Source organism: Pogonomyrmex barbatus, unplaced genomic scaffold (genome assembly GCF_055798465.1).
Source record: "Pogonomyrmex barbatus isolate J1 unplaced genomic scaffold, ASM5579846v1 scaffold22, whole genome shotgun sequence".
NCBI classification, from domain to species: Eukaryota; Metazoa; Arthropoda; class Insecta; order Hymenoptera; family Formicidae; genus Pogonomyrmex; species Pogonomyrmex barbatus.
The window spans coordinates 819,179-833,877 of record NW_028297119.1 but is presented as its reverse complement, the minus strand read 5'-3'; the positions used below and the strand labels follow the sequence as shown (position 1 = coordinate 833,877).

The following is a 14,699-nucleotide window of genomic DNA, read 5'->3' as shown; positions in this document are numbered from 1 at the left end:
ATGACCTCGATGAACGACAATACTCTATTATGATAGTATTTCGTGAATAGGCGTGTTATAGTGGCCAAGAAAAAGATAAAGAATTGTACAATTGCAGATAGCACATCGAGAACGAGTTTACTGTTATAGTGATTATAAACTGAAGGAAAAAAAGATTGCGTCATTATCAATTAATTATAAAATTTTTATTTCAAGAAAAAGACCTAATCAGCTATAAAAAATATGTAAAGAGAAAAAAAGAAAATGTGAATAAAAAGTTTCACGCTTCAATCATAACGCAATTTCTTTGTCATCGATGAGTCGATCGAACGTTACATTGAAAAAATGTATAGAATCGTTGGAATATTAAGAAATCATCAATGTAATAGCGGGGAAAAAATAAAATATATTATATGTTACATATGTTTATTTAAGATTATTTGCCCACCAATTAAACAATTTAAATACATTTTGTAACGCGCAATTGGTATAATGATATCCACATCGTATAGAATTATCAGCATCTAGATTATTTAAAGAATCTACGTCTTCGTAATCCGCATCCAGAGTCTCGATGTACACGCGCTCTCGCACATCGTCCAGAAGCAAATTCCGCAACCATTTTCGTTTTTCGTGTCCCTTGACATATATGACAGCATCGTCATCGTCGTCGTCGTCGTCATCTTCTTTCGTACCATGCACAGCTTTCGTCAAACTCTTAGCTTCGCTGTACGGAATCGTTCCGTCGTTCTATCGCAGTCTATGATGATGACGTATCACCCAGCGCGCGAGATTTGTCGGCACTTGCCAGGAAATGCCACGGTATAGGGCTTGTGAAAATGTAATGAGAGAGAACGGTCCGTTCTTTGAGAGCAGCAAACTCTTTTACGACAAACTGTCCTTCAACAAGGAAACCTTGCAGGTCTACGAACGTTGGCACAGACATGACTGTCGAGAAGAAGATTGCGATCGATTTCGATGTATAGATTTTATTATCTCTCATATACCAGCGATGCTCTTAGGTGATCTTGCGTACAACATTGGTCAACGAGTTGTACTGAACCACGCGATCGTGTATAATGAGACAGTACGCGGTGGTATTCATCGGTACGTTCTCCTTAGTCTCAAATTCCAATCTCACATCCACGATTGTGCTCTTGACTGATTCGTTTTGTCGAGAACAATCGATGATTACGAATGGACCGTAACGTAGAAAAGACGTGAGGGTAAGACTTGGCTCGAGATACTCATATCCGTAGTAGTCCTTGCAGAAACGCGCGTACGTTTCGTACAACACAGACCATCTGTTTTTTTCGAAATCTAGATTCATATCGTCGTACGGATAACATTCTGAGTTCAGATAAAGTTTCATGTTGGTCAAGTTGTCGAATCGGCTCGTGTCCTCGGCCATGACGTTTTTTCGGCCTATTTGCAAAGCGAAGATGACATATCGCGGCTTCTCCAGCTGAGTAGCGATCTTGATGGCCCACGAATGCTTGGTTGTACGCTGTAACAGCGGAAACTCGTACAGATTCCACGAGCGAAAAGCCATGCTTAAGTATCGCCCGCTCTCCAAAGTACGCAGCATCGATAGTTTTGTTATCTCGTTCAATAACACGTGCGGCATTCGCCATTGTATCTTGAATAAGTCGATCACGGGATCCAATGCCGAATTTCCCATCAAGCAATTGTTATCGTTGCGCGATCGTATTAAGATCAACTCGTGACGAGCGTTGATTACCACGCGTCTGTAATCCTCATAGAATCCCAACAGTATGTAGAGAGGTACGTAAAAGTTAAAATATCCATCCGCGTTAGTACGCGCATCCCAGCCAGCATTTCTCAAAATCACGCTTCTCTCGGATGACGTCGTTACGTAGTATTTGAGCGCGCTAGTTATGTCCACGTTTCTGTTACGATCAATCTCCACGCCATCGAGCTCGTATCGAATCTCATCGAACATGAACGCCACAAAATTATTTCCCAACATCACATCAGATTCGTCGACATTTTTCTTCGTTAATTTTCCCTCGATATATAGAAAGCTTTCGTACGGCAATGTGTACAGATCCTGTTGCTGTTTGGGTGTTCTTATCTCATCACTGTACCCAAACGTTGTATTGGTGAATGGATTATACGTATGAGTTTCAATCTTGACGATGCGATCGTCGAAGATTGGCTCGTCTTCGATGTTTAGGATATCAGTCATCTCACAAGTTGCGCATTGCGAATCCTAAAACTTGTAAAAATTTAACGTTCGATGCGTTGAGTTTCTTTCTCTTTTTGATGCAACCGGATGAGCAAGTATTGTCAATTGGTGTTTTCTTTATAAAAGATGCGTTATCTCTCTGCGCGTGCTTTGCTTCGTTCAACACGAGCATTCCAAATGTCGCGCTCGCGTTATCGCTGTCACCGTCGTACGTGCAATCTGACAGTGATCTCTTCTCCTCTGAAATCGAACAATCGTCCGTTCTGGTCAACAATGCATATCGTTAGCTTCGTAATGCTCCGTACAATAACTGGCAAGTAAATGATTTGCATCGGCCTTTCCGATATCTTATATCCTGGTGGCACGCTCGGCGAAAATTCATGTATCGTGTGCACACTTTTGTCGTTGCTATACGCGCCCGCGGTATACGACTCACATTACACTCTACACGGATAATGTTTACATTCATTATGTTGATTGACATGTCCGATTTATACCACTTTCGCGGTTGCAATATACGCTTCGACGAGAAACCAAGCAGCGATCCAATGTTATTGGGCTTGTTAAAGTTTATTCTGTAATCACATTTAATCTCACACCTCATCGTGTTGTAATTTACGCGGAGCACTATCGGGTATTCACCAATCTCATCATCGCCGCGCGCGGTGTCACCGGCGTTACCATCGGATGTGTTGCGTCGCGGATGTTTTCGTAAAATCTCACGTTTCAAAAATTCATTTATGGCTTGCGACCCTTCTGGAATCGTAATTTCTGCGTCGTCTTTGTCAAAATAAAATTTGTTGTTCGAAACGTTTACATTCGGTATCGTGTGATAAGTCTCCAAAATTGTTAGACCAAGCTCGTAGTTATCGTCGTTCAAATCTATGGCTGGAAAGTAGTTTGCCGCGAGAACGCTGCTCTTCCCGCTTAACATAAACGTCAGCGACATGATGGAAAAGCGTTCAACGAATACTGAAATGTCGCGGCATTTTGTCAGACTTTATAAATTCATGCGCGTCGACCGTTTGGAGAAACCACAAACACAACTGTCCGCAGACGCTCTGCTCGTACGTCTGATAGGACGTTCGATGTATCGACTCTATCATAATATTGTCTCCGAAATATCGTATCAGTTCCTTGGGCGGTCGAAGATTACCGAAACTGTCGAAATATATAACAAGATCGTTTCTCTTCGCGTACGCTACCCAATGAGTGCCGAGACCCATCGTGTCATCCAGATTTATGATACCGTTCTCTTTTCGACGCGCGCCGCTAATCGGTAATCATCACGCATGAAAACGCCTCTGAAGTATGGTACGCGCATACGCTTCGCCAGCTGGTCCAATTGTACGTTGGTAGTTACACCCGTAGGTATTTTTATTGGTAGGTATTTGTCTTTGACGTTTTTTTTCTTTTTTTCTTTTTTCGCTTTTTACACCTCGTCCGCCTTTGTACGGAGCGAGATATAGTCCCCGTCCGTATTTGTACGGAGCGAGATACAGTCCCTGTCCGCGCGTTTCCATTGCGCGATTGTGACGTTGTAGTTTCCTCGAGCTGACGTTGTATGGCTTTCTTGTCGTTTACCGCTTTCGCCACGCTGGTCGCTCCGCCAATCATGGAACCGAGCGCGCCCAACATTGGCAGAATCGATAATATACTGCCTCGTTTCGCCGTTGGAAGTATTCGTTTTTTTTGTTGGCTTTTTCCTTGTTTTCGCTTTCATACCCATGCCGATCTTGGTCTTGGCTTTCATCGCTGCCCAAACAGCTGTAGCGGCTTTTTCGCCCAAATTCGAATCTCTCGCAATGACGCATCCTAGGGCTTTATCGGCGAGTATCTTATCCGCCGCGTGTCTATCGGTGAGATCGTTGCTCCGAGAATACACAATGTCGTGTTCACGGCACGCCGCGTCTAGTGGATTTATGCCCGTTTCACCTCTGGCTAATCGCTTTTTCAGTCGAGTACCCGGACCGCAAAACTGAAGCCGGGAATATGTAACTTGAAAGGAAGCGCATTTATCGTTCGATTGAGCAGTCCTTCAACGCAGCCTTTGTTCATTGCTGCTGACATATGTTACAATCCTTTATCTTCGGTGCGGGACCGTCTATATGCGTGCGTTGCCACGATTGATAATGCTCGACGCAGCGACGATAGATTTGAACTTCCAAATCCGCCTTTATATGCTCCGGAAGTTTGTCCCACGTGGTCGATATAGTCGCCACATGCGTAATAATATGATCTTCGGTATATTGCAACTGTTCAGCGCGCAAATCCCAAATATCAAATAGATGCGATAGCGCGAGATACATTTTTGCTACTAAGCGAATCGCGGTTTCGTGCGCCTATAAATAAGCGTAATCAAAGCCTAGATAACATAGTGTGAACATGAAATTCGTGCGGCACCCGCAGACGATACACGTCGTGAACTACGACGAGAAAGCGCAAAATGAGATGATGAGAGACATCGCGACGAAGCGCAAGCATGGTGAAATACCGAGTACTATACGCGCGATTATTTGTGATCCATCGAATTGCGGTAAAACCAACGTTCTCATAAGTTTGCTCGAAAGTCCGCACGGTGTATGTTTCGAGAACGTGTACGTGTATTCGAAGTCATTGCAACAACCAAAATATCGATATCTCGAAACTTTGTTGGCATCGATCGACGAAATCGACTATTTTACGTTTTCCAACAACAGTGATGTCATTCCACCGAGCGAGGCACGTCCCAATTCGATCTTCGTCTTCGACGACATTGCATGTGATAAGCAAGATGTGATGAGAGAATATTTCTCGATGGATCGCCACTCGAATGTCAACTGCTTCTATCTCTGTCAGACGTATGCGAAGATACCTAAACATCTGATACGCGACAATGCGAACTTGCTGATTTTATTTAAACAGGATAGTACCAACTTGAAACATGTTTACAACGATCATGTGAATACTGACATGTCGTATGATGAATTCTGTGCGTTATGCCGCGATTGTTGGCGACGCGAGTACGGATTCTTAGTGATAGACAAAGACAGTCCGCTTGTCAACGGTACAGAAAAGAATTTAACACGTTCGCGATACCATAATGTGGTTAGTCGATGTCGATACGTCAATTAGGCAACATGAATAACATCAAAGATCGCGAGAAAATAGCAAAACAGATTACGAAAACAAGCGATTCGATTCGCAAAAAATATCGCGCTTTGAAAACTGGTAAAATAGATGAAGATGTAACGTTGGAGAGACGCTTCAAACCCATCGTCGAACTTCTAAAATAGATTGTCGAGGAAACACATCCAATTAAAAAAGCCAAGTAGCCAATGTTGCAAAGGATATCAGTATTAAGAAAAAAAAGAAACGTGAAGACAGCGATGACGATGCCGATACTACTACTACTACTAACAGGGATTCGTATTGGACGGATGTTAGATGGTTGAAATTATCGCCGCAATCTACAAAACAATTGAATACCGCGTCAGATTCATTTACGTTCGATTCTACATCGATAGAACCATCAAAAGAACTATCAAAAATACCGCTATTCGTGCGAAGTGAAAATATTTTTGAAACAAAAGACATTAATGAACCGTCACTCGAAACAATCATCAAACAGAATCTGCAAACGCATGGAAGTCGTGAGACGCTTCATGGTCAGCCAGGACCATTGGGACGAAAGTACGTGGGCCTTCTTCTCGGTGACGATAGATAAAGCGATCGATAGTGTATCTATTTCGACAAAAGTGGTACAATGCTCGGTGACAAAAAGTTTGACGTTGATAAAAATGACTCCATAATTATAGACAATGTGAGATACAATAATACACCAGGATTATACGAATTGATCTTCAAGAGACTTCCCGATGAAGCTATATTTACCGAAGATGACAAACAAACGTATACTATTAACAACGAATGCTCATAGACGTAGTCATAGCGCCCATAATCTCATCATGGGCAACAAGGGATACAAGTACATTAACGTCATCGCTCCGCTCGTATCTACATATAAAAGAAGCAGTAAAAAGGGTGCAGGCATAATATACCATCCATCATGAAGTTAAATGACAACAAGATCGATTACGTGCATTGGGACGATCCCAACGAACTGGTGGATCGACTCCGATTATTCGACGCTTCGTACCGAGCTGGTAACAATGCTCACGACAACGAGATGCTGTCGATCATCGAGGAACTTCGCGAAGCCGGCATTATTATAAATTAAATCGCGTGTCGACGAAACGAGCCAATCGATTGACGTCAGTGAGGAAAAAAAACTTTAATTGTAATATATCTTATTTACACGCATTAATATCAAACATCGTCAAAACATGAGATCGTCAAAATCCGATGGAAAAAATATTAACTCCGTAAGGTGACGACTCGTCGAGGAATTGCACGCTCTAGCCAGAAGAAATTTTCCACGAAGACGTGTTATAATTCGGGGATATGACGATCTGTGGCAAGCTGATATCATCGAGATGCGCCCATATTCGAGTTTCAACAGAGGTCATCATTACATACTCACCGTTATCGATGCGTTGAGCAAATATACCTGGGCCGTACCGCTCAAGAACAAGGCCGGAAGCGAGACGGCTAACGCTATCGCCGAAATAATTCGAGAGAGCGGAAGATTCCCGAGAAATTTGCAAACGGATACGGGGGAGAAGTTTTACAACGCCAATATGCAGAAACTCTTGAAAAAACATAGCATTAATCATTATTCCACGTATTTCGATATTGAAGGCATCGATCGTCGAGCGATTCAATCGCACACTTAAAAACGACATGTGGAAGATGTTTACACTTAATGGTACTTACAAATGGGTCGACGCGCTGCCGCGTCTCGTGTTTAGATTATAGCGCGCGCAAACATCGCACTATTGGCATGCGATCCATTGACGTAACTCCCGCGATCGCTAAAAAAACTCTTGGGCACGGTGTACAGCGCGATAAAGATCGCAGATCCGGCAAAATTTAAAGTAGGTGATTCGGTACGCGTGAGCAAGTATAAGACAGCTTTCGAAAAAGGTTATACGCCAAATTGGTTCACCGAGGTGTTTAAGATCATTAAAGTACAGCGTACTAATCCCATAACCTATGTACTCGAAAATTATCGCGGAGAATTCGTCGCTGGAGCGTTCTACGAGTTGCATTGCGCGATTCATCCGGATGTGTATCTCGTGGAGGAAGTATTGCGTAGGAAAGGAAATAAGGTTTACGTCAAGTGGCAGGGATTCGATGGGTCACATAATTCTTAGATACACAAAAATAATGTGATTTAATTCATTTATTGTAAATAAATATAAAAATATTTATATAAAAAAATTTAATTCATTTTATTGTAAAAACAAATAAAAAAATATTTATATAAAAATATATACAATAAGGTTTATTTTTTCTTCCATTACATTTTCGTAAAGAAACTATACTATAGATGGATTAACTACGATGAACTTAAGATAATATATAAAATGTATAAAACTATGGGAAATACGTACATATGTACATATAAATTACAAGTACATATAAACTACAAGTACATATAAACTATAAGAAATATATACATATGTATATGCATACGTACATATGTGCATAAATTACAAGTATGTATATACATACGTACACACGTACATACGTACATATGTACGTGTGTACAGTATGTAATGTACGTACATATACTGTACATATGTACATACATATATATAAACTATAAGAAATACGTGCATATGTACATATATATGTATAAAACTATATATAAAAAAATACATGTATATTACAAAGGTATTCGCCAATGTCCCCATAGTAACATTTCCGTCGAATCCGGTATGATGTATCGTTTGTCATCGTATGGACTCAGAGCAATTTTTGACTCGGATACCGTATATACTTGGTGTAACTTCGATCTTATACATGACTGGCGACGAATCATTTCGATCTCTTCATTCAAACACGTGTATAATCATCGAACGTTATTATTCGCGCTACGACATTATTCTTTATACCTTTCGCCTTTTTGATATGCTTTTTACCATCCACTTTCATCGCATACATTTTCGCTCTGAGTCCGACAAATTCCGTCATAATCGCACCGTTATTTTCGTCCTTTATTAGGCCGGGTACTTTTTTATTCACGAGAAACATACCATATGCGTTGTCCGTCGGATAATCGCTCGTATCGAATTTAGCGATATCGCGTTTCATCGTCTCATACACATCGTCGCACTCGATGTGATATACAAGATTGTCTGTGTCGGTGTACATGATCTTACATTTGTCGCGATACGGCGGTGACATATATTCGTGGTGAAATTCGTACAAGCAGATTTTTGATATATCGAGTATACACATACCCACATAAATCGGCTTGTTGAATTTCACCTCGAGTTTACGCAGTTCGACGGCGATTAAATTTTCCGCAAAGATGCTGCGGCTGTGAAAATTTGGTTTCGCGATCATTGCCTCCGCACCGTATCGTTCATCCCATTTTGTTATCAATTTTAGATCCACGTGATTCCGGACATTTTCCATTGTTTTACCGAATACTGTGTTGTTCATTAATTTGTATAAATTTTTTTCGAAATCGTTTTTCGCGCACATTCTAAGCTGTGTATTAAGTTTGATGTAGTCGCGGAGCTAGGTGGATTGAGCGAATTGTAGTACGCGATGTATCTTTGCGATACGAAGACCGTGGCACGTACATTGCTGCAGGTTACGATAGTGGATGACATATCGCTTTTTGTCATATAGCGTCGCGAGAAGTTTATTCTGCCGCGTGCCGGGTGGTTTATCGCGCGTCGGACAGAAAGGTAAGTCAGTGTGTCAGTCATGCAGATGATGCGGATACTCGAGATTGACCTAGAGAATATAACCCATAGGCGAATCCAGAGCGATCGCGCGTCAAAATTCGCGATGTCTTCAACCCATCGAAATTTGGCATAGGGCAGCGGTTGACACATCGCCCATCCGTATAGATTGTTCACATCGTAGTACATCAAATACGACGACGGTTTCGACGGGTCGTACAAACGCATGTACTTGTTATTGGTCTACGTGTATCTGCTGGAATATTGTCTGAGGCCGCCGCGTATACCGCGCTCGATAAACATAACCATATCGATGAGCAACTCAAATTTTACACGCGTATGTTTTAGCATGGCGTCCCACGTGAAACCTGGCAATGTGTAGTAATGAGCGGAATCGAGACTGTAACTTTTGATGCAACTTTCACGGAAATTTTCAAAAACGTCGGCCAATAACAAGACATCAAATATAAATCGCTATATTCGCCTAAGTTTTCAATAGAGAACCGCTGCCAGATGTTCACGGCGTGCGCGTAATCATTCTCCGATACTGTGTTACCGGTCAAGGAGCTATAAAATGACTCGCGCGATGGTAGGCGCGTGTCCTGCAGCTTGTCCGCGCGATCCACGTATTCATAAGAAAAGACACCTTTACGCGTCAACAAATCAAAATCCTCGTTCGATAACGTGGAAAATTCGGAATTTAAAATTTTCAATTTCTCTCTACTTAAAAAAGATGTCAATTTATCGAGACTGGTACTCAAAAATTTGTACGAAATCGATGAATCGTAATTGTACACAATTTTGCGAATTTGATTTATCTTTGACATGTTTAGTGAATGAAATGTATTTTTCCTTTGTTATCAAGCAGCACGTCAATTTTGCTTTCGTACGTCGTAGCTCTTTCCGTAATAACAAAGTGCGCGTCATAACCGGATAAATTGTGAAAGACAGGAATGCAATATGATTTTTTATAGTTTAAATTGCAATTCGAATGTACGGGTCCGCGGTAACGACCGATAAGGTGGCAATGATCACGTACCCGCGTGTCTTCCGACGCAAATGATTTTTCACAAATGTGACAACGCGTCGCGCTACGGCTGTCTCCCACTGATCTCTCGATAATGTTTTCATAGGGACATTCGCGGATAACAAAATTTTTATTTGATGCGCCAAGTTTTCGAGTTGCCGAACGAATCATGCAACGCAGTCTTCGCCGCGACGAAATTGATACGCCGATAATCATCGTCATACGTCATACGAACATCGCACATAATATCCTACGCTAAATACCTCGTGTTGCTGTTGATGTGTACGACGTGTTTTTTCTTTTCGGCTCCATCCTTCATAGTATGCACTCAATATCTGCGTAGATGATGAATGGAAGTCGTTCTTTGTCGCAGTAATTCTTGAAGTCGAGCCACTTGTCGTTCTCATTCGGCAGTAGGATGGCGCAATCGTTCATCCGTTCGCAATTCACCGTATGCGATTCCAATTTCTCGGATGAATTAAAATAATGTAAACATCTGCAAACGGAAAATTGATTTTTTAGTATTTTTAGCATTTAAATTAACAATTATAAAATATTTTACATATTTTACATATTTTGTTAAAAAATGTTCATACGTACCGATCACAAAAGTATTTCTTGTGTTCTTTTTTACTCAGTTGCGAGCTCACAAGATGGGATAAGTTTTTGATGTACGCGAAGTGCTCATTATCGTCGCGCGGATCCTGCACGTACAACAAATTTGCATGTTTCTCCATCTTCTTTGTTATCAGATGTATTGGAAGAATCTCTTTTTCCTTGATACCGTAGACGTTGATAGAGATATCGTTGAGATGTTCGAACTTTTTAATTTGATTCAACGTCATCGGAAACGTAATGTCTTGGAGATTTAACACCGTCGTATAATGTGGATACGATGATTCCCGATTTGTATGCCTTTCAACCGGATGCAAGGCCGCGACCACTGACCATGCGAAACACGCATTGTCCGTTGATTGCACGTTAATTACCTCTCTTAACTCTCTTTAACATAATTTCCTGCGGTAACTCGATATAACACCCCGCGTGCATGGGATTATATTTATTAACATTAATTGTTAAATTTAATATACGTGACATACATCCATCCACTGTCGCGTTCTTGAAATTCTTCGAGCGATGCCAACGTAGGTTCGATGACGTGCAGCTCGTACCACTCATCCACATTTGACACTCGAAAGAGTTCACTATTTTTAGTATTTGTACTTTTATTAACGCGTTTATCGTTCGTCACAAACTCGCCATTGAACGCGGTTCACTTTTACATTATCGTGTCTTTCTACAATGTCTCGCACTCGTTCGAGCACTACACCACCGACATCTTCCAAAAATCGTCGCGGCTCGATATAGTTCACGTTATCACCGCACCAATCAATATACGGCTTTCAAACGTATCAATCTCGCGCCAAACGAGAGATCCATTGTCTCTACTGGTGCTCGCGTACTCGCCACCAACGTGCATGAAACGCACGTCTTTCTAATTGTACCTTTGCACCCGCGAGTCGTGCGATCCTCGCCACCACAGATTGTCTATTTGCAACGGTAAGTCGAGAACGCTTAACACGGCTAAGTTCTTCGAGTTGTTCGATGCACTCATCGCATCGTTGCAGCCACGCGAAACACTCCACCAAAGTAGCGACCTGGCTACATTGTTCTAGCAGCTCGCGTTCCACTCGCTCGAGATGTTCCATTTTTTATACTACGTCCCACGGAGCACTTGCACTTGCACGTGATTTGTCCACAATATCGTCTTTCTTATGTGGTGCAAATTGGGCACATGTTACATGACATTGTTATATATATGGACTGACTGCAATTGGAGCAAAATCGATCGTTTAACGCATCAAGAGTATTTATTTCATGCTTCCGAACGGCATACATTATTCCAATCAGCGTCAGACGAACTACGCATTCGGCACATACAATTAGAGCATCACCCATCGAATAATAAAATTGAATTGTGCAATGTTTTCTATTATTATTCAGTACAAGGAGTTCCGAACGCGTAACAATTTTTTTTTGCATAATCTGTTAGCTCCTCACTTTGATCACTTATGCAATCATTGTCGTCAGATAACGCGTGCTCATCATCTTCAATATCAATGTCAATGTCAATATTTCCAACATTCTCAATTTCTTCTTCTTCGTCTCCCCACACGTCCATTATATTCGCGATGTCTTCCATGTCCATATTTATCACATTCAATATTCGGACCGTCAACTATTTTTCACACAGTATCGCGATCGATATTCGTTTCGAGACTTCCGAGATCTACTGATTCCGCGTGCCCAAAGATCTACTATATATATCGTCTATAATTTCGTTGTCCCTTTGTCGAACTCGAAGCATGGTCATAGGTTTTCCGAGTCGCAATTTTGATTTTTTATTTTTAGCAGCCCAAGTTTTTCCGTTTTTTTCACCCCCAATTTTTTCTCCGATAAAAAGATTCGATAGAAAAGATTTGATGACTCTTTTTTTTAAAGACAACATAACTTGAAAGTAACAGTTGGAATAATATCAATCGATATCCGGAAATAGTTTTTTTCAACATAAAAAGAAACTTGGTATTTATGATGGAATATTATTTATCGGTGTAACATCGTATAAAAAATCGTATTCATTTTTATAGTTTCCGTTCCGTGTCACTGCCAAAATTTATTTGGCTCTTACGTGAAAACTTGGACCAAACAAGAACGAGCATGTTTCAATATTTATTATTAGGAAAAAATTAAGAGAGAAGAAGTGTTCATTTACCAACTAATACATTATTTTTATTGAATAATGGATTTTTCGAGATTGGTCGAAATTAACTCGTTGCAATATATACATTTGTTTATAGCAACCGGATTATTGGCGCTTCTCTTACCATGCTGCGACACGTACAATCGTGAATGCTATTTTTTCTAAATCGGGACATCATTATAAATCTTCCGAATCAATTTGTTTAGGTACATTATTTTCATTGAATAACGGATTTTTCGAGATTGTTCGAAACTAACACGTTGCGACACGTACATTTATTTATTAACACGTTGCGACACGTACATTTATTGCAGCCGGAATATCGGCGTTTTTTTTTCCTTTTTTTTTCGTACATCAATTTCTACAAAAAATATCTTTTCTAGCAGCTCTTCCTAGACAAAAAAAGACCCCCTCCCCCCTTCCTCCTCAAAAGTACATTTCAAAGGACCATCGACAAAGCATTCCCCCTTTCCCGTGCCTACCAGTTACTCCCTCTCCTTTACCCTTGCGTCCCCGAGTTATCCCGCACACCCGCACCCCGCTCGGAGCTCCTGGGTTAGAACCGGCCTAGTATACCTACTCCTGCGAATTATCAGACTGATAAGTCAGGATCACTGCAGGCTCTAGCGAATCCAATGTTCGCTGAGTCCTGCCGATGGGTCAGTGACCGCAGGGTCGATAAGTCTATTAATGTAACATCGATTTTTATATCTATATAAACATATATTTCGTAATCTCTAATTACAATCTCTGCTCCTTATGTCACGATTCTGATTGATATTAATAAATACATATAACAAGAATAAAAAAGTAGAAAATGAAAGAGTGAGTTGTTTTTATAGTCTATAGTTTTTATAGTATAATTATGTATAGAAAAAAAAATTTATCAACATAAAAGTTACATTAAAATTTTCAATGTTCAAAAGAAACATAAATGATGTCTTAAATGGACCTGATATGTATGTACAAGTGAAACTCTAAATTAACGATGGGATTAATAAAATTATGGATTTAGATAAGTATAAAAATATATAAACATTATTATTTTACTATATGAACATTCCAATTTGACTTCAGATTCTTTTCAACTAATTTTAGTATATTTTATTTCACGATTTTTATAAAAATTTATAATCATTAATTGAATGGCAAAGAATAATGTTTAGAAGAATAGGAAGCCAAAATATGTTATAAAAGTTACAATTTTATTACATGAACATTTCAATGTGATTTTAGATACTTTTCAGTTAATTAATTAATTTTAGTATATTTTATTTTACGATTTTTATAAAAATTTATAAACATTAATTGAATGGCAGAGAATAATGTTTAGAAGAATAGGAAGCTAAGTTGAAATGTTAATATTAACATTATCATTTCACATAAACGTTTCAATTTGGCTTTCGATTCTCTGTAATTATTTTTATTGTCGTATAATTTCTTGATGATAAATTTTATAATTCTTTCATTTCTTTTTATGAAAAAAGATTTATTAGCATATATATATATATATATATATATATATATATATATATATATATATTAGAAGTTACATGAAAATTATCAATGTTCAAAAGAGACATAAATGATACTCTAAATGAATCTAATATGTGTGTACAAATGAAATTCTAAATTAACAATGAGATTAATAAAATTATGGTTTTAGATTAATATAAAAATATGTAAATAGTACTATATATTTTATTACATGAACATTTATATTTGATGTTATCTGGATTCATATTCATATACATATTTTTATATAAAATAGGTAACTTTATTTAACTGTAGTGGGGAAAAAATGCTAAAATTAATTAATTATTGAATGACAAAGTTCAGAAGAATAGGAAGTTAAAATGTTAATATTAACTTTGTCATTCATGTTATGTCATTCAATTAATGTTTATAAATTTTTATAAAAAT

General features: G+C 39.3%; 2 protein-coding genes and 2 pseudogenes across 12 annotated transcripts in view; 1 reads left to right on the top strand and 3 right to left on the bottom strand.

Moving 5' to 3' along the window:
• The window catches only part of LOC105427296 (chromatin assembly factor 1, p105 subunit), a 798,730-nt gene that overhangs the window by 612,239 nt on the left and 171,792 nt on the right, over positions 1-14,699 (top strand). The gene's annotated exons all lie outside the window — the stretch shown is intronic.
• LOC148936408 (uncharacterized) lies at positions 406-982 on the bottom strand (annotated as a pseudogene).
• Positions 997-3,821, bottom strand: LOC148936407 (uncharacterized). The gene has a single exon (XM_089078319.1). The coding sequence runs from the start codon at positions 2,186-2,188 to the stop codon at positions 998-1,000; it is 1,191 nt and encodes a 396-aa protein (XP_088934445.1). The 5' UTR covers positions 2,189-3,821; the 3' UTR covers position 997.
• LOC148936406 (uncharacterized) lies at positions 7,304-13,333 on the bottom strand (annotated as a pseudogene).